The sequence below is a fragment of the Mya arenaria genome, chromosome 12 (assembly GCF_026914265.1).
Source record: "Mya arenaria isolate MELC-2E11 chromosome 12, ASM2691426v1".
Classification (NCBI taxonomy): Eukaryota; Metazoa; Mollusca; class Bivalvia; order Myida; family Myidae; genus Mya; species Mya arenaria.
The window spans coordinates 61,351,880-61,371,305 of NC_069133.1; the positions used below are offsets into that span (position 1 = coordinate 61,351,880).

The 19,426-nt window shown below is 39.0% G+C and overlaps 1 protein-coding gene across 1 annotated transcript; it reads left to right on the plus strand.

The window, feature by feature from the left end:
• The first annotated feature begins 2,953 nt into the window (after window positions 1–2,953).
• On the plus strand, window positions 2,954–18,997 carry LOC128211748 (syntaxin-18-like). The gene is made up of 11 exons (XM_052916781.1): window positions 2,954–3,109; window positions 4,550–4,617; window positions 4,890–5,005; window positions 5,789–5,866; window positions 7,961–8,027; window positions 12,671–12,798; window positions 14,345–14,424; window positions 16,465–16,523; window positions 16,733–16,802; window positions 17,778–17,858; window positions 18,216–18,997. The coding sequence occupies exons 1-11, from the start codon at window positions 2,957–2,959 to the stop codon at window positions 18,309–18,311; spliced, it is 996 nt and encodes a 331-aa protein (XP_052772741.1). The 5' UTR covers window positions 2,954–2,956; the 3' UTR covers window positions 18,312–18,997.
• The last annotated feature ends 429 nt before the right edge of the window (window positions 18,998–19,426 follow it).

Sequence of the window (19,426 nt, forward strand, 5' to 3'; positions counted from 1 at the left end):
CATGGGAAACGAACGACGTGATGATAGAATTAATCCGGATGGGTTAAAAATTCAACTATCGCAGATTTATGGGGAAAATGAAGACTGTCTAAATATCGTTGTACCTACAGTCAAAAAACAAGACAATTCAATAGATTGTGGCTTATATGCCATTGCACATGCAACATCTTTTTTGTTTTCGGCAAAACCCGTGTTTCGATTTAATATTTAATTCATTAAAACTGCGTGATCATTTATTAGAATGCTTAGAAAAAAGAAAAAATGTCTGAATTTCCAATCACCTCCAAGACAATCAGTGAACGGCGAAAAAATTCAAAAATCATTAAAATTGAAAACTATTGTGTATGTAATTTGCCAGAATGCTTAGGCGGCCAAGTGCAATGTGATAACTGACTGAACAATTACAACTTAGGCTCAGACATTTACGTATTCAGTAACTCGATCAATCCTTCATTCAATCTTGTGATCAATCCATCACTCTTTCATTTATTTAACCATTAAATCAATCAATCAATCAATCAATCAATCAATCAATCAATCACATGGGCCATGACAAGAGCACCTCCACGTGATGTGGCCTGGATGAAGAAGGATACTTTTTCTTACAAAAACGTAAAAAAAAAATGAAGACTGTCTAAATATCGTTGTACCTACAGTCCAAAAAACAAGACAATGCAATAGATTGTGGCTTATATGCCATTTATTTAACCATTAAATCAATCAATCAATCAATCAATCAATCAATCAATCAATCAATGGATACTTTTTCTTACAAAAACGTTACGAAAAGTCATCCATCTTCAACTAAACGCTCTTATAATTTATAATATATCAATTATAATAATTTAAATAGTACACCGAAATAAATAAAACAACAAAAAAATAATAAAATATTTAAAAAAAAATCCATTCTCATTTTTCTGGTCAGCCTTTTCTGGCCTGGTCAGCCTTTCCCCTCTATATCTATATTGGCAGCCATTTGGTCAGCCTTTTAGCACGACCCCTCTGTATTCAACAATTCCATATTGTGTATACAAACACTGCCGTTTTTTTTCAAAGGATCGCTGCATTATGGACAACCGTACCTGCGATGAACAACTAATTTGCCGTCAATGCAGTGAAATTGCCGGTGCAATATTACCTACTAAATGAAGTACTACGGTTACATTTTTTTCAACAAAACATGGGAGTAACCGTAAAAAATGCGGTCACTGGGTTTAAAATATCTCGTCGCACGTTCACGTTTTTCACAAAGGCCAAACGTGTGTGCCTTTTCCAGACGTGCTTCTAGGGAAACGTTCCTTGTTTAACTTAAATGTTCTTATATTCAAGCAATCTTTACTTTTGCAACTGTCTGTATAATTCGGGGATATTACCATTAGAGTGATATTCGTAGTTCATATATCCTATTAGTTAACATTGCTGTTGGTATATATGTGTGTTCAGGAGGCGACAAAGCTGGCCGAAAAAATACAATAATCCAAAAAATGACAAGTTTCGAACATTGCATTCAGTCCATGAACGGATGAAGGTGCAAGAACCACACCGGCACCCGGGAGACCCAATTTTAACATTACTGTACTGTATAGAAGCAAGTTTATTTATTAGCAGATTTATTGTCCTTGGTTAAGCAAAAAGTTAATAGTCTAACAGTGTTGCATATGTATGGCAGGTAACCCTGAAGTTAAACAAAATGAGCTTCGTATGGAAGAAGCTTGAATGCTATACTTTCGTATTGTTGTCAGTTTCAACGATGAATTATCATGACCCTACTACAGTTGATCAGTTTTCGACACGGGGCCAAAATTTCACTTTTTGGGTCATTTATAAAGGGCCGGTCATTTTTCAAAATTATCATTCATCCGTTGAAATACCCATGGGACAATTTTACTGAGTCGGTATATAACGCAGCGATTTACGCAGGCTGCAATATGCAGGCTGCGTTTTTAGGGTATAAAACGCAGCAACGCAGCCAATATATATAGAGAGGAAAAACGCAGCTTTAAAAAAAATCATTCTTAGTGCTACAAAAGGAAGGAATAAATTGATTTTCTTGATATTACATATTAAAAAACGTATTGGTAGTATTGACCAGATACAAAAATTTGTATTTCCAATAAGGTAAGTTTAATTTCTGAAATAAAAGATGCTAATTTTCCTTAAAGAAGTGTTTACCATTTTGTTGTTTGGTTGTTTAATTTGTTATAATTTGCATGTATGCGTGTTTGCGCTGCAAACAACTTATAATTACACATTAAAAGTGTAGTTAATTACTGTTTATTCGTCATGTCGGTAACTTGAAATACCTTTAAGGCTTTGAAAAAGTGCGTCAATGAGAAAAGGATGTGTTGTGAAAATTATATTTTGACAACTTCTTTTGTAATTTAAATAATTCTCATTACTCAACAAATCAAGACTGGAATGATTGGTAATGTTTCAGTAAAGTTTTAGTCATTCTGTTCTCAAATTTTTTTACAAACCATGGCTCTAGTGCTTGGACACAGTCAAATTAAATACTTACACCAGTACATTGACTCAGAAAATATAGTGACATTATGCTATCCAGGATACAAAATCAAAGACTTCATTGTAGGTGGTGTTTGTTATGGCTGGTGCCAATGACATACCGAGGTCTGGCCTTGAAGACGTCCTGTCGGATTTACAGGAGCTGTGCGAGAAAGCACATGCGACTAACCCCACGTATGTCGCCTGTTTTTTTAATAATGCAGCAAAATGTTTTGACTTGTACTACTCAATTGGAGCCTCTGATTTGTACTTTTTTTCCATTATTTGTATGGACTAAAGTTAAGCGGAGAAGACCAAGACCATCACCGAGAAGATCATCTATGCCGACTCCAACAGGGTCACCTAGAGAGAAGCGAAGGAAACACAGCTCATCACCGGTAAATTGGTGTATTTTAACCTTGATCATTTTCATCAGACGTTTGTTGACAACATGGCAGACTTGACGAATCTCTTCAAAGCGACTGTTAAAACGGTAAAATCCAGAAATAAAGGTCTGAGGAAAAGCAGTGACAAGGATGAAGCATCCCAGATATTTCCACAATCAAAAAATCGCGGAGAATTTGAATCTACTACTAAAGAAGTGGTGAGAATTGGACATGTAATTTATTTTCGAGACTCTCTTTGACAGGTGAATTGATAAATTTGTATTTTAAAGTTTAATATCAGTATTGTCAATCAACATGTACTACTGTTTTGTGGGCCTGTTGTTATCAACCGTGAATATAATTTCAATACATACATTTTTCTCATTTCTTCAAAGTTAAAACTGTAGTCAGTGTATTCGGGAATTGTGTACAGTACAGTACTGTGCGGGCTATCATACTGTCAACCAGTATGTCAATTTATATAAACATTTCATAGGACAACAAATTTATATATTAACTATATATATACTAGTGTCAGTAATAACTTCTCAATCATTGTCTTTCACTCTTTACTAAATGCTGTGATATCAGATGTACCAGTTAAGTAAAAAAGCGCAGGGAAGAATGCACTTGTTGTGAGGCTCGAACCATAGGAACACCAGCACAGCACTCTTTTTTTACTAGTGCTGGCTCGTTATACCGATAAATCGATTTGCACCGATGTTTTGACTTCAAATTTGGTTCGGTTATCGTTATTGTTGCATATTGGTTCAAAGGGAAACAACTCCGTAAATTTACTATTAGTATGAATATTAAAAAAATATAGCTTGACATAAATTAAAACGATATCAAGACTGTTAGCAATATTTGTAAAGCAGAAGTAGCTAGTTCTCGCAGTACTTCAAGCATGTCTATCTATCTATCTACTTAACAATCCCAACTCCAGTGTTAAAAACCGTTGACTAACCCGTAAATCAAGGTACGCTGTAGCGTCGGGAGGTAGAGTTATATGATTTTCCTGCTGACAGATCGGTTTATTATGATTTTTTACTCGATTTCAAAAACAAATTTACATGACGGCATTGAACCATAAGTCAATGATGAAGACAAAAGTTCATTTTACCAGTACGGCAACGGAATTGGCCAGGCAATTTTCATTATTTGCGTGCTCATTAGATAATATTGTTTTAACTGTCTACAAAAAGACGTCAATTTAACCATTTTGCATGGTCATGTATATGTTTAAGAAAAGGCTTGTTAGTTAATACATTCACAGTTAAAATACCTTTTGTCTGTTAATCATTTGATTCTAGAAGTAATTTGTTGTTTTGTGTAACATAACTACACTCTTTGTTGGTGATTTTTGTTTACATGTTTTACTTTTTATTCAGACAATTTTGTACTATAACTATTGCTGTATCGTATTGACAATACCTATCGCGTATCGCCACCTCCATATAGGAATACGTATCGAAAAATCCTGAGCAATACCCAGCCCTATTTTTTACTGACCTGACTGTGTGCATATTTCCAATTTATTTCTCCTTGATAGCTCTGTTTCTTACTATTGCAAGGAAATGCTTGTGAGGTGAATTTTGTGTTAAATGATGTATTTGGGTCAGTATACACATGGCTAAATAAGGTCACACATCTTACAGATTGGTACCATTACCAAGCTCAGAGATTTCCTTTTGGAACACAGAAAAGACTATGTCAATGCTGGAAGGTAACCTAGGGCTATTTATCTGCTCTTTTTATGCAATGTATTTGTTATTTAACTATGCTCTCAATGCAAAGAAGCATATATTAATCAGAGTTTGACTGTAAAAAATCCTAAAGAATTTTAGAAAAACATTTTTATATTTTTTTTTACAAAATTAAGATGCTACAATTTTGATGAAGTATATTCTATTACTTGTACAAAAAATAACTGTAACAGTATGATTAATTAATATGAATATTATGGAAGTCCTAAACAATTTTATTTTTCATAAAAAGCCATCTTACTGGCGAGGCGTCACAGATGACAAACACAGAACGAGAGCATATTGACAACGAGGCACAAAACATTCTCCGCAGATGTCAAGATATGCTCGCAAATGTAAAGAAAAATGGTAGGGGTCAAAATTGATCAAAATAATTATTATAGAATTTACTGGTTAAATGATTTGACAAAGAACTTCGTAGGATTTTTTTTTCTGACAACACAATTTTTTTTAAGTTAATATTAAGTTTGCATAAAATGCTTGCATTTTTGTGTACCGGTATTAACATTAAAATCAACGCTTAGGTCATAAATTGAAAACGTAAAGAGGAATGTTCTTTAATTAGCTTGTGAAGGGAATATTTCACAAGTCAATGATTTTTCTTGCAAACTTTATTTGCCTGTGTTTTTTTGATTGGGAAATAAAGTGTGACAAATCCCAACTTGGGTAAAGAAGATTATTCTATGTCAAAACAAAATGAAGTAAATTCCTAATTAAAGATAAAGTTACAAGAAGACATCATTTAATTTCAAAGACTTTGTTATACCACTTTCAGGCTGTATTATATTAATTGGTAAATAATTTAAGCAGTTTGAAATGTTTTCTGTTTCCTTGTTGCTTTCATTGCATTTTTTTACTTTTTCTTTTTATGTGGAGGCTTTAAACAACAGTGAATGATGTGAAAACAATTTACTTCAAACTTGACTTCATTACCCAATTCATTTGTTGTCAATTTATATTAAGTCTTGAATAGCGTTCTTTTTATCATGATTGTCAACTTTAACATTTTTATCTTCTCATGACCAGTCAAAAAGGACACAGTACGGTTTTGCCCAGTAAACAAAACTCCAGAGTGATTCAAATCAGCCTTCAGCTGTCTGCACATCAAGCCAAATTAAACTTACATTTCAGCTGATGGAGATAGAGTTCATCCTCAAGTGAAGGAACATAGGGAGGCTGTTTTGGGGCTGGTGAATGCTTATCTCAAAGGTAACAACCCTAACTGAGGCTTTATCAAAATCTATTTCATCTAGTAAACAAAATCACCCATGAGGATTTCAAACGCAAGGCATTCACCTGGAAGGTCAAGGTCACAATTTTAGCTCGACTATTCGAAGAATAGGTGGGCTATACTACTCGCCCCAGCGTCGGCGTCTGGTTAAAGTTTTAGGGCAAGTTGGGATTTTCACTTATAAGTCCAATACCCTACATTCAATTGTCTTAATACTTCACTCAGTTGTTCAGGGCCATCACATAATGAGGTTAGATAACTCCATATTATTCTTTACACAGATTATGGCCCCTGATTGACCATGGAACTTAGGTTAAAGTTTTAGGGCAAGTTGGAATATTTATTAATAAGTTCTATATCCTTTGTTCAATTGACTTAATACTTCACACAGTTGTTCAGGACCATCCCACAATGAGGTAACATAACTCCATATTATCCTAAATACAAGTTATGGCCCCTGATTGACTTAGGTTAAAGTTTTAGGGCAGGTTAAAGTTTTAGGGCAAATTAGGATTTTCACTTAAAACTCCAATACCATTCACTCAATTGACTTAATACTTCACACAGATATTTTAGAGCCATCACATAATGAGGTTAGATAACTCCATATTATCTTTTATACAAATTATGGCCCCTGATTGACTATGGAACTTAGGTTAAAGTTTTAGGGCAGGTTGGAATATTGTTTAATAACTTCTATACCCTTCATTCAATTGACTTAATACTTCACACAATTGTTAAAGACCATCACCCAATGAGGTTACATAACTTCATATCCTTAATACAAGTTATGGCCCCTGATTGACTTAGGTTAAAGTTTTAGGCAAGTAAAAGTTAAGGGCAAGTTGGGATTGTAATAAAAAAACTTCTATACCTTGCATTCAATGCACTTAATAAAATTCAAAATTATTTACAACCATCTTACAACAAGAAACATAACTCCGTTTTAAGCCTAAATACATATTATGGCCCTTGAATTTTTTTGTTTTTGTTTTTATTTCATTTGAAAGGCATATTTGTATATTCTTAACCACATTTTCATAATGGGAAATCAAGTTATTTGAATGACTTGCGTCATTGTTTGGGCGGGCTGGTGGGAGGGCAGCATCAAAGTCACCTTATGCATTGAATAATTTTAGTTAGGTTTGACATAAAGAGACCAAACCTGGTATTATTACATCGTTATTGTATTCTAAGTAAAAGCGGCGTAGTCGAGCGCGCTGTCTTACGACGGCTCTTGTTAGGTATAAAGTTGAAATGAGTACTCATGATAGGACTGTACATTTCCTGGGCAGCATCTTAACCAAGCATTACAAGATTTCCAAGAAACTTGCCATGCAAGTTTATGATGATAATGTGCTTTGTCCCATGCAAGTCCCAGGTCTGTACTTCAAAGGTCAAGGTCATACTTAGAGATTAAATGTCAAAATGAGTAATGATGATAGGACTGGTCTGGACTGAACCTTGTTTGGACTGTATAGTTACCATACATTATAGGATTGTTAAAAACTTGCCATGGAGGTTCACCATGTTGTGGTGTAGTGTCCCATTTACCACATAATGTTAATCTGTGTTGCAATTGCATGCATTATAATGTCTGTGTCAAAGGCTCTGTCAACAGGCTAGTCAAGTTGCCATTTGGTGTCTAGTTTTAATATTTATGTACAGAAAAAGGAAAAACAGGATTTGAGTAAAAAGTATAATTTAGCTCATCATTGGGAATAGGGCCAAACTGGTCAGACCCCCCCCCCCCCCCCCCCCCCCAACCACACACACACACACACATAGTAATAAGCGATAGTTAACATTTATTATGTAAAATCTTAATGATAACGAATGGGGAGCAAGTGATGCCAGCAAGCACTTCTTAATCATTTAGTCCTACAATATTTTTTAACTGCCTTAAATAATTACATGATTTCTGCTGATAAAGAACCAAACTATGAAGCCATGTCTGTTAGTTGAAAGACTGCTTAAAGTTCTTACGATGAAGTGTAATTGAGGCAGATTGATGATTTCATTGGTGGGGAAATATAGGTTTTAATCTAATTTTGATTATTTACCCATTTTAGTTGTTACAAAAATATACAGTGAACAGAAGGCAGTGCGGGTGAAACGTGTCGTGGATAAGAAACGCATGTAAGTAAGAATTAAGGACTTTTTAATAATAGGCACCAATTTTTTTTCGATTAATTTAAATAAATGATTAAACCAACTTTCAACACTAAAATTGATATACTTAATTGTTTTTGTTTTTTTCAAAATAATGTTGATCTTCAAGTCAGCAATAATCAGGAAACAAATTTTAGATTTACTGCTTCACTTGCAGTACTGTATTAATGTCATGTGATAGTATTAGTCATATCCTTGGTGACGTCAGCAGTGTTGGCTTACATGACACAATTTTGGTTATGTCAGCGGCGTTGACTTGGTGATGTCAGCAGCATTGGCTTGCATGGCACAGTCTTGGTGCTGTCAGCGGTGTTGGCTTGCATGGCAAAGTCTTGGTGCTGTCAGCGGCATTGGCTTGCATCTCATAGCCTTGGTGACGTCAGCGGCGTTGGCTTGCATGTCACAGCCTTGGTGCTGTCAGTGGCGTTGGCTTGCATGGCACAGTCTTGGTGCTGTCAGCGGGGTTGGCTTGCATCTCATAGCCTTGGTGACGTCAACGGCGTTGGCTTGCATGGCACAGTCTTGGTGCTGTCAGCGGCGTTGGCTTGCATGGTACAGCCTTGGTGACGTCAGCGGCGTTGGCTTGCATCTCATAGCCTTGGTGACGTCAGCGGCGTTGGCTTACATGTCACAGCCTTGGTGACCTCAGAGGCGTTGGCTTGCATGTCACAGCCTTGGTGACGTCAGCGGCGTTGGCTTGCATCTCATAGCCTTGGTGACGTCAGCGGCGTTGGCTTGCATGTCACAGCCTTGGTGACGTCAGAGGCGTTGGCTTGCATGTCACAGCCTTGGTGACGTCAGCCGCGTTGGCTTGCATGTCACAGCCTTGGTGACGTCAGCGGCGTTGGCTTGCATGTCACAGCCTTGGTGATGTCAGCTGCGTTGGCTTGCATGTCACAGCCTTGGTGATGTCAGCTGCGTTGGCTTGCATGTCACAGCCTTGGTGATGTCAGCGGCGTTGGCTTGCATGGCACAGCCTTGGTGATGTCAGCGGCGTTGGCTTGCATAGCACAGCCTTGGTGATGTCAGCGGCGTTGGCTTGCATGTCACAGCCTTGGTGATGTCAGCGGCTTTGGCTTGCATGGCACAGCCTTGGTGATGTCAGCCGCATTGGCTTGCTTGTCACAGCCTTGGTGATGTCAGCGGCATTGGCTTGCATGTCACAGCCTTGGTGATGTCAGCGGCGTTGGCTTGCATGGCACAGTCTTGGTGATGTCAGCGGCGTTGGCTTGCATGTCACAGCCTTGGTGATGTCAGCGGCATTGGCTTGCATGTCACAGCCTTGGTGATGTCAGCGGTCAGCGGCGTTGGCTTGCATGTCACAGCCTTGGTGATGTCAGCGGCATTGGCTTGCATGTCACAGCCTTGGTGATGTCAGCGGTGTTGGCTTGCATGTCACAGCCTTGGTGATGTCAGCGGTGTTGGCTTGCATGGTACAGCCTTGGTGCTGTCAGCTGCATTGGCTTGCATGGTACAGCCTGGGTGATGTCAGCAGCGTTGGCATGGTCACAGCCTTGGTGATGTCAGCGGCGTTGGCTTGCATGTCACAGCCTTGGTGATGTCAGTGGCGTTGGCTTGCTTGTCACAGCCTTGGTGATGTCAGCGGCGTTGGCTTGCTTGTCACAGCCTTGGTGATGTCAGCAGCGTTGGCTTGCTTGTCACAGCCTTGGTGATGTCAGCGGCGTTGGCTTGCATGTCACAGCCTTGGTGATGTCAGCGGCGTTGGCTTGCATGTAACAGCCTTGGGATGTCAGCGGCGTTGGCTTGCATGGTAAGCCTTGGTTATGTCAGCAGCGTTGGCTTGCATGTCACAGCCTTGGTGATGTCAGCGGCGTTGGCTTGCTTGTCACAGCCTTGGTGATGTCAGCGGCGTTGGCTTGCTTGTCACAGCCTTGGTGATGTCAGCAGCGTTGGCTTGTTTGTCACAGCCTTGGTGATGTCAGCGGCGTTGGCTTGCATGTCACAGCCTTGGTGATGTCAGCGGCATTGGCTTGCATGTCACAGCCTTGGGATGTCAGTGGCGTTGGCTTGCATGGTAAGCCTTGGTTATGTCAGCGGCGTTGGCTTGCATATCACAGCCTTGGGATGTCAGCGGCGTTGGCTTGCATGTCACAGCCTTGGTGATGTCAGCAGCGTTCGCTTGCATGTCTTGCATGTCACAGCCTTGGTGATGTCAGCGGCGTTGGCTTGCATGTCACAGCCTTGGTGATGTCAGCGGCGTTGGCTTGCATGTCACAGCCTTGGTGCTGTCAGCCGCGTTGACTTGCATGTCACAGTCTTGGTGATGTCAGCCACGTTGGCTTGCATGGCACAGCCTTGGTGATGTCAGCGGTGTTGGCTTGCACGGCACAGCCTTGGTGCTGTCAGAGCCTTGGTGATGTCAGCCGCGTTGGCTTGCATGTCACAGCCTTGATGATGTCAGCGGCGTTGGCTTGCATGTCACAGCCTTAGTGATGTCAGCGGCTTTAGCTTGCATGTCACAGCCTTGGTGATGTCAGCAGCGTTGGCTTGCTTGTCACAGCCTTGGTGATGTCAGCGGCATTGGCTTGCATGTCACAGCCTTGGTGATGTCAGTGGCGTTGGCTTGCATGGCACAGTCTTGGTGATGTCAGCGGCGTTGGCTTGCATGTCACAGCCTTGGTGATGTCAGCGGCGTTGGCTTGCATGTCACAGCCTTGGTGATGTCAGCGGTGTTGGCTTGCATGTCACAGCCTTGGTGATGTCAGCGGTGTTGGCTTGCATGGTACAGCCTTGGTGCTGTCAGCTGCATTGGCTTGCATGGTACAGCCTGGGTGATGTCAGCAGCGTTGGCATGGTCACAGCCTTGGTGATGTCAGCGGCGTTGGCTTGCTTGTCACAGCCTTGGTGATGTCAGTGGCGTTGGCTTGCTTGTCACAGCCTTGGTGATGTCAGCGGCGTTGGCTTGCTTGTCACAGCCTTGGTGATGTCAGCAGCGTTGGCTTGCTTGTCACAGCCTTGGTGATGTCAGCGGCGTTGGCTTGCATGTCACAGTCTTGGTGATGTCAGCGGCGTTGGCTTGCATGTAACAGCCTTGGGATGTCAGCGGCGTTGGCTTGCATGGTAAGCCTTGGTTATGTCAGCGGCGTTGGCTTGCATGTCACAGCCTTGGTGATGTCAGCGGTGTTGGCTTGCTTGTCACAGCCTTGGTGATGTCAGCGGCGTTGGCTTGCTTGTCACAGCCTTGGTGATGTCAGCAGCGTTGGCTTGTTTGTCACAGCCTTGGTGATGTCAGCGGCGTTGGCTTGCATGTCACAGCCTTGGTGATGTCAGCGGCATTGGCTTGCATGTCACAGCCTTGGGATGTCAGTGGCGTTGGCTTGCATGGTAAGCCTTGGTTATGTCAGCGGCGTAAGCTTGCATATCACAGCCTTGGGATGTCAGCGGCGTTGGCTTGCATGTCACAGCCTTGGTGATGTCAGCGGCGTTGGCTTGCATGTCACAGCCTTGGTGATGTCAGCAGCGTTGGCTTGCATGTCTTGCATGTCACAGCCTTGGTGATGTCAGCGGCGTTGGCTTGCATGTCACAGCCTTGGTGATGTCAGCGGCGTTGGCTTGCATGTCACAGCCTTGGTGCTGTCAGCCGCGTTGACTTGCATGTCACAGTCTTGGTGATGTCAGCCGCGTTGGCTTGCATGGCACAGCCTTGGTGATGTCAGCGGTGTTGGCTTGCACGGCACAGCCTTGGTGCTGTCAGAGCCTTGGTGATGTCAGCCGCGTTGGCTTGCATGTCACAGCCTTGGTGATGTCAGCGGCGTTGGCTTGCATGTCATAGCCTTGGTGATGTCAGTCGCGTTGGCTTGCTTTTCACAGCCTTGGTGATGTCACAGCCTTGGTGATGTCAGCGGTGTTGGCTTGCATGGTACAGCCTTGGTGATGTCAGTGGCGTTGGCTTGCATGGTACAGCCTTGGTGATGTCAGCGGCGTTGGCTTGCATGGTACAGCCTTGGTGATGTCAGCGGCGTTGGCTTGCATGTCACAGCCTTGGTGATGTCAGCGGCGTTGGCTTGCATGTCACAGCCTTGGTGATGTCAGCGGCGTTGGCTTGCTTGTCACAGCCTTGGTGATGTCAGCGGCTTTGGCTTGCTTGGTACAGCCTTGGTGATGTCAGCGGCGTTGGCTTGCATGGTACAGCCTTGGTGCTGTCAACGGCGTTGGCTTGCATGGTACAGCCTTGGTGCTGTCAACAACGTTGGCTTGCATGGTACAGCCTTGGTGATGTCAGCTGCGTTGGCTTGCATGTCACAGCCTTGGTGATGTCAGCGGCGTTGGCTTGCATGTCACAGCCTTGGTGATGTCAGCAGCGTTGGTGATGTCAGCAGCGTTGGCTTGCATGGCACAGCCTTGGTTATGTCAGCAGCATTTGGCAAGAATTTAATTTTTTTGATGAAGTCAGAAGTTAGCAGCGTTCGCTTACAATACTTTAAAGAATTAGTAAAACAAATATTCATACTTAGTTCACATGTTACCAAAGACATTTGGCATGTGTTGAGCAAGGCTGGTAACTTTTGTGCACATAATTGTTGAGTAATGCTGCTTGATGGACAGTGATATGTGTAAGTATTTTAATTTACCTTATTTTTGGTAACCAGATCAAGAATACAGCCAGATAGACACGGCCTCTCTAGACAGTCTTCACTTCAACAAAACAAGGATGAATCAGGAGAAAACCAGTCCAGTAATGCCAGTATTGCTGCTAGTACAGCTGCGAAAAAGAAGGGTTTGTAGATTATTTTTTTGCCTACACTTATGGGGGGGGGGTATGTAGATTTGCCCTTACCGGTCTGTGCGTCCGTCCGTGTTTCCATCCGAAAGTATTATGCAAAACTCGAAAAACCATGTGACCTAGAGTCTACAAACATTAGGGGAATGTTGTTAAGATGATTAAGTTGTGCATGGGGTTTTGTTTGCAGCTTCACATAGTCATTTTCAAACTATTTTGTTTGCAAATATGTGTGACTGAATCAATTTCTATGGATAGACTTTCATTTTGGCTGGAAATAAGTTAGAACTGGTGTGAACATTTCCTGTGTTACGTGAAGGGATTGTAATATTATATTTTGATTATTGAAAATGGATAAAAATTTCATCTTACCAACAGTTATTTTAGCAACCTTTATTGCAATTCAATGGACCTTTCATATGATTGATTTTTCGAATTGATCTTTATGATAAATAATAATGTTAATTATATACTTTCCAGAGGTTTATCAGTGAAAAAATATATTCACTGCTTCAAACAGTGATAATATCAATTTGATATTTCACTGTTTTGAAAATTAAGCCCACTCTCTGTTCCAAATCAAATGTCAGCTCGCAAAGGGCACATTTTTAAAATGACATAACGTGCGCATACAAATTGGCAAGTTTTTCTAAAAAGGCAAATTAAATGACTTTTAATTTAAATTTTAGGCATATGATAAAAAGAAAAATTGTTAGTTTAAATGTAAGATAGCAATATATTTCACCTCGAGAAGACCAAAAGTAAATTTTTCACTGTAGACTACTCCACTTGTAAAATATAAATTTTGGGGCTCACTCATTGAAATAGATTATGATCTTAAATTGAAACAAACAGTTATCCTCCATATATTTCAAAGCAAAAGCTTTATATAAAGTCAGTTAAGGCAAACTATGAGATTTTGCAAGTAGTACAGTATGTTCTGTAATTTGTCAGAGAGTCTTACATCATATTTTACTGATAAATTTAATCTTACAATTTGTTGTTGTACCCTTGTTGATAAAATTGCCTCAATTGTGATGTTAAATGTTGTCAACTGTACCTCTAGATGAAGCTTGAACTAAAATGAAAGCAATACTTATTTAGTTTCAACTGTTTTTGTAAGTCAATATTTTTCTTGTTTTTAAATACATGACTCGAGTGGTTCGCAGAAAATCTTAAACATCATTTCCTTGCAAATGCAACTTATCTACAGTAGCTTTTTGAAGATCCTCAGAAGAAATGATATTTATTGTATTACTGCCTTACTAAACGTTAAGTCCGCTGGAAACAGCTGGGCTGCCAGTTTCATTGTTGAGTGAAGCAAAAATAAAAAAATGACTTTCTTAGTGTTTGTATGAAAGGCTGTTCACTAGCAAGCACTCATGTGTGAACTGCTTCATTGTCTACTTAATCAAACCAAATAATAGCTTAACAGAACTTTGGTGGCTGTTTTTGTCAGAAGATTTATAAATACTCAGAATCCATCTAGCAATCTCATAGGTAGAGACATGAGCGTCAACACTAAGTCTCTTTAATGTTCTAGAACCAGCAAGAGTGCCAAGCCCCGGACCCAGTGGATTTGAGGACAGTGATGATGAAATCTCCCCAGAGGAGGCACAAATGGTAATACATGTACCTGTATTTGTAACGTGTAAGACAATGGTGTGACATTGCCAGGGAAAATGAGTGCATTGGAGGCTTTAACGTTATAGAGATATATTTTAGCTTCACTATTTAAAGCATCAGCATCACACCTTGGTTGAGGTTTAGCATTAAAGCACCTTTAAGTCATTTTCCCAGCAAATACATCATACTATAGATGTTTTCCCAGTAATCCCACCTATTTAATGAATGAAGTTAGAAACTGTTTTGAATATAATGCAAATAATATATGGCCCTTAATCATGGAAATCAAATAAGAGATAATTTTTAAAATTTAATGTATTTCAAAATGGCTTCATCACTCTTCTTATGAGGCACAAAGTTTCGTAAACAAAAATCGACATATGTCACATTTTTCTTCAATGGACTCCTTTTCGCTGACAATGGCTCAGCATTATATGAGGATTAACAGCTGAACTATAAAAATAAATAACTGGACATTTAAGTACAGCTTTCTTTTTTCCACACTTTAAACATTTTTGTAATGGAGTTGTTCTTTCTACTCCATTTTTCACAACCCTTGTACGGAGTTGTTCTTTCTACTCCATTTTATCATGACCCTCGTACAAAGTTGTTCTTTCTGTTCCATTTTTAACTGCCCTCGTACAAAGTTGTTCTTTATGTTCCATTTTTAACTACCCTCGTACAAAGTTTTACTTTTTGTTCCATATTTCACAACCATCGTTCAAAGTTGTACTTTCTGTTCTATTTTTCACTACCCTCGTTCAAAGTTGTTCTTTCTGTTCCATTATGCGATGGTAATGTGTACATAGTATGTGCATCAGTGCGGTCGTGCGTCCGTGCGGTCGTGCATCTGTAAACAATTGCTTGTGAACACGATACAGTCTTCAGTTTTGATTGTATCTCAATGAAACTTGTACAGTATCTAGATATCCATTAGAGCTCGGTTCCTTTCGAAAACCAGCCAGATCCGCCCATGCATGCCTAGATTATGGCCCTTGATAGTATAAAAAATGCTATTTTGTAAACAATTGGTTGTGAACACGATACAGTCTTCAGTTTTGATTATATCTTGATGAAACTTGAACAGTATCTAGATATCCATTAGAGCTTGGTTCCTTTCGAAAACCAGCAAGATCCGCCCATGAATGCCTAGATTATGGGCCATGAAAGTTTTAAAGAAATGCTTTCTATTTTTAGCCAGGTCTGCATGAGCGAATTCTATTTTTAGCCAAGTTTACATGTATATGTTAATTCAAGTCTAAAGTTAAGGGAGACAATTTGCAAGTCTAGGATTTTGAGAGACAATTTGCTTTTTGCTTCTGCAGTTGATTTTGTGAATTACTCTGCCTTGTTCTTGTTGAAAGCCCAAAGGCCATTTTTTAGCTTTAAGTTCTGTAGTTTGCGCATTCATCTTAACAAAATTGATTGTGAATGTTTAAGTTATGCACCTGGTGTCATTACTGGCCACACCCAGGGTTCACAGGTTTGGTAAACATAAATCTGGAAAGGTTTGAAAATCTTTTTGTGTGTTCGTGCATCCATCTCAGCACAATTGATTGTGAATGTTTGTTCAAATTGATCAATGTTGTCCTAGGATGCCCTTGACTTTGACCTTTTGACCAACTTTTTTTAACTTTTAAAACTACAGAAAATTTTACTATGAGTACAGTTTTGAAAGCATTTTTTTTTTGTCAGATGACTTTTACTTGGCACATATTAAAATAGTTCACGCAACTAATCTGCTTACAATACTTTCTGGTATCAGATGTTGAACGTGCTACGTTTTCAGGTAACCCAAACACAAAACATAAACTATATGTCTGTTGCCTTTTACCCATACATACATGCTCTGGATTGATATGACCACAAAAGCCATGCCAGTAGAGCATAGGCCCTTTTGGGCCTCTTGTTAACTATCCTCATACAAAGTTTTACTTTCTGTTCCATGTTTCACAACCATATAGGTTCAAAGTTGAACTTTCTGTTCCATTTTTAACTATCCTCGTACAAAATTTTACTTTCTGTTTCATTTTTCAGTTTGAACAGGAAAACAAGGCCATGTATGCAGAAATGAACAGTTTATCAGAAGAATTAAGGTAGTTGTTTAAAATAACTATTAACAGAAATGTATATTTTACTTTATTTTAATTTGAAATAGAAATGCATATTTTCATGTCATATTCTATACCAAGTAAGCATAAAAAATACTTTTGAAGGCCTGAATTTAAAAAGTTGAATGCATATTGATTTTCTGCTTTAACATACAAATTGTTAGTGGTTCTGTCAAGCTTGTATATATTTTTAGCAAAATCCAAGGAAAAGTTGTGGAGATAGCAAGCCTTCAAGAAATATTTACAGACAAGGTTTTAACTCAGGTGAGGGCTGGGGACTTTATTTCTATAATAATGTAAGCATAGATGACCTGTTGGACTTTAGTGACTTGTTCTTGTCATTGGATCTTATTTATCACCATAAGTAATGGAAATGAGATGGTATATAGAATTGTTAAGTTTTTGTAAGTGCAGAAAATTGTGATGAACACATCATTATAAAGTTGAAAAGTTCTAATACATAATTGCAGTTATATTTAAAAGAATTTGTAATACTTAGTATTAATAATTTGAACGACTTTAGTTGTGTGTGACTGAATTGGTTTCAAACAATTTCGGATGAAAAAAGTATTATATGCTTATGTACACAATATAGAGTCTGGTGTTCATTAAGCTAGCTACTCTGGTTCCCTGCACACAGAAAACCACAGTTTATCATAACATTGTGCCAACAAGCATGATATGTCTACAATAATTGTATCACATGTTACTTGTTTCACAGTCTTAGTGAAATGAATACATTGAACCAGGTACGGTATATGGAGGCCAAACTGGTCTAGTGGTATAACATGTCTGTCTCTCACCAAAGAGTTTGTTATTCATTTCTTCTAATGTTTGTTTGGCCTCTCAAATAGTTCTAGTACTGGTTTCCTACACGGGAATGTAAGTATCTTCCATGGCTGTGAGTGTAAGATAGGTTCATCCCAACCTGTGGGTAGGATGTTTTGCATGAAAGGTTAACCTAGTTTTAGCAGAACACCCTGCGCGAGGATTGTAATGAACCTGTCTTACACAAGCGGCCATGGCAGATACATTTTTTTCCCTTCTCAGTGGGACAAAATATAGTGAAATAGTGTTTTAATTTATTTTTCACACTGGTACTTTTTTTTATCTTAGTCTGTGAGCAAGATATGGATTTCCAGCTTGGCTCAATATTTGGATCTTTTATAAAGAGAGGGATGCGCAGTTATAATTGATAATTACATGTATAAACTAAACATTGATATTGTTACCCAACAGGAAGAAGATATAGTTCGAATAGCAGACACAGCAGTGTTTACAACCGAGAACATTAAAGACGGAAACGAGGAAATTCGAGAGGTCACAATGCTATTTAAAACAGTTTCATCACATTTTGGTTTTAAAATGAACTTAATCAAGCATGCTGTAAATTTTTTGGACAAACAATTGACGTAAATGAACAAACTGCGATATTGAAGTAGTGTTTTTTCTAAGGAAATGTATTTTACTAAAGGTATTTTTATGACATTTTTCCAACATTAGTCGGTATAATTTTCCATTTACCCATTTTATTAATGATTTCCTTACTGGAATACTGTTGATCATCTATTTGTAACATACTTGTAAATTCAGTAATTTGCATTTATCTGTAATTTTGCTGTAACAAGACTGTTTGAAGTACTAACGCAAACTATACTTTTGATTATTGCATTGCAGGCCATGCGTAAGAATGCTGGTTTCCGTGTGTGGATTTTGTTTTTCTTGTTGGTGCTAACATTCTCGCTGCTATTCCTTGACTGGTACAGTGGATGAAATTTGGAAACAGACTGGTTCTCATTTTCGTTTCTTGACTGGTATGGTGGATGAAATTTAAAACAAACTGCTTTAACTGACAGTGCAAGTCCCTGTTGAAAGGGCTTAAATTAAAAGTAGTCGAAAGTGCAAGTCTGGTCAAAGGTTTCATCAGTCTCAAAAGCAATCTTTTGAATGACAAAAACATTGTTGATTTCTATTAATATTATTGAACATTAGTAAATAAATGGGGAATAGAATTGTCAGTGCTAGATTATTTTTATGAAATTCAGATTTGCAGTTTTAAGTATTTGACTGAACTTGGACTTAAGACCTTCCTTTATATTGATCCAGAAAGTTGAAATACTGTGCTAGTTATCACTTATGACATCAAAGAGAAAATTAATGTGCCGTTACATATGGATGCAGTAGACCTGCAACAATATAGAATTGTGTGACTTCCTCGATACTGCAAGATTGTTTCAAAGAAGATATTGGTTATGGTCAAACATGTAAAAATGTAAGTACTTCTCTAAGGAGTAGGCTCTCATCTTGATTGAATGTAGTTTCTGATAATAATTGTTATTGTTTAATTTAAGTATGAACAGTGTAATTGTTGACAAGTTTTGTATTATTTATGCAAATTTGAATAGGCGTTGTTGAAAGTTGCAAGTTTTGTTTACCATGTGCAATAAATTATATCTCTATAAAAAGTATATCTATTTGCACATACAAAGAAAGGTGCAGACACTAAAACGTTGATAACCATATTATGGCCCAGGTCAACCCTACAATAGTTTGCCTACCCTTGACACTCAATTTAGCACACCAACAGATCCGAGCTGGGCACTTTTTGGGTGCGCAAACGCACAGATTGGGCACAAAAATTTACTTGTGTACATCAACAGAAAGGTGCAGACCATTACAACTGATAACCTGATTACGTTCCATGTAAAACCAAGGTTGCCTACACTTGGCACTGGACCCAGCACAGGTACATTAACAGTCTGGGTCCTCCCTATTGCTCCCAAGCACAGAAATGTATGCACCAATCTCAACATACATAAATATTCATGAAGGTGCAACTCCAGTTGCATTATAATTTCATTATGTCTCAGATGAAACCAAGGTGCCTG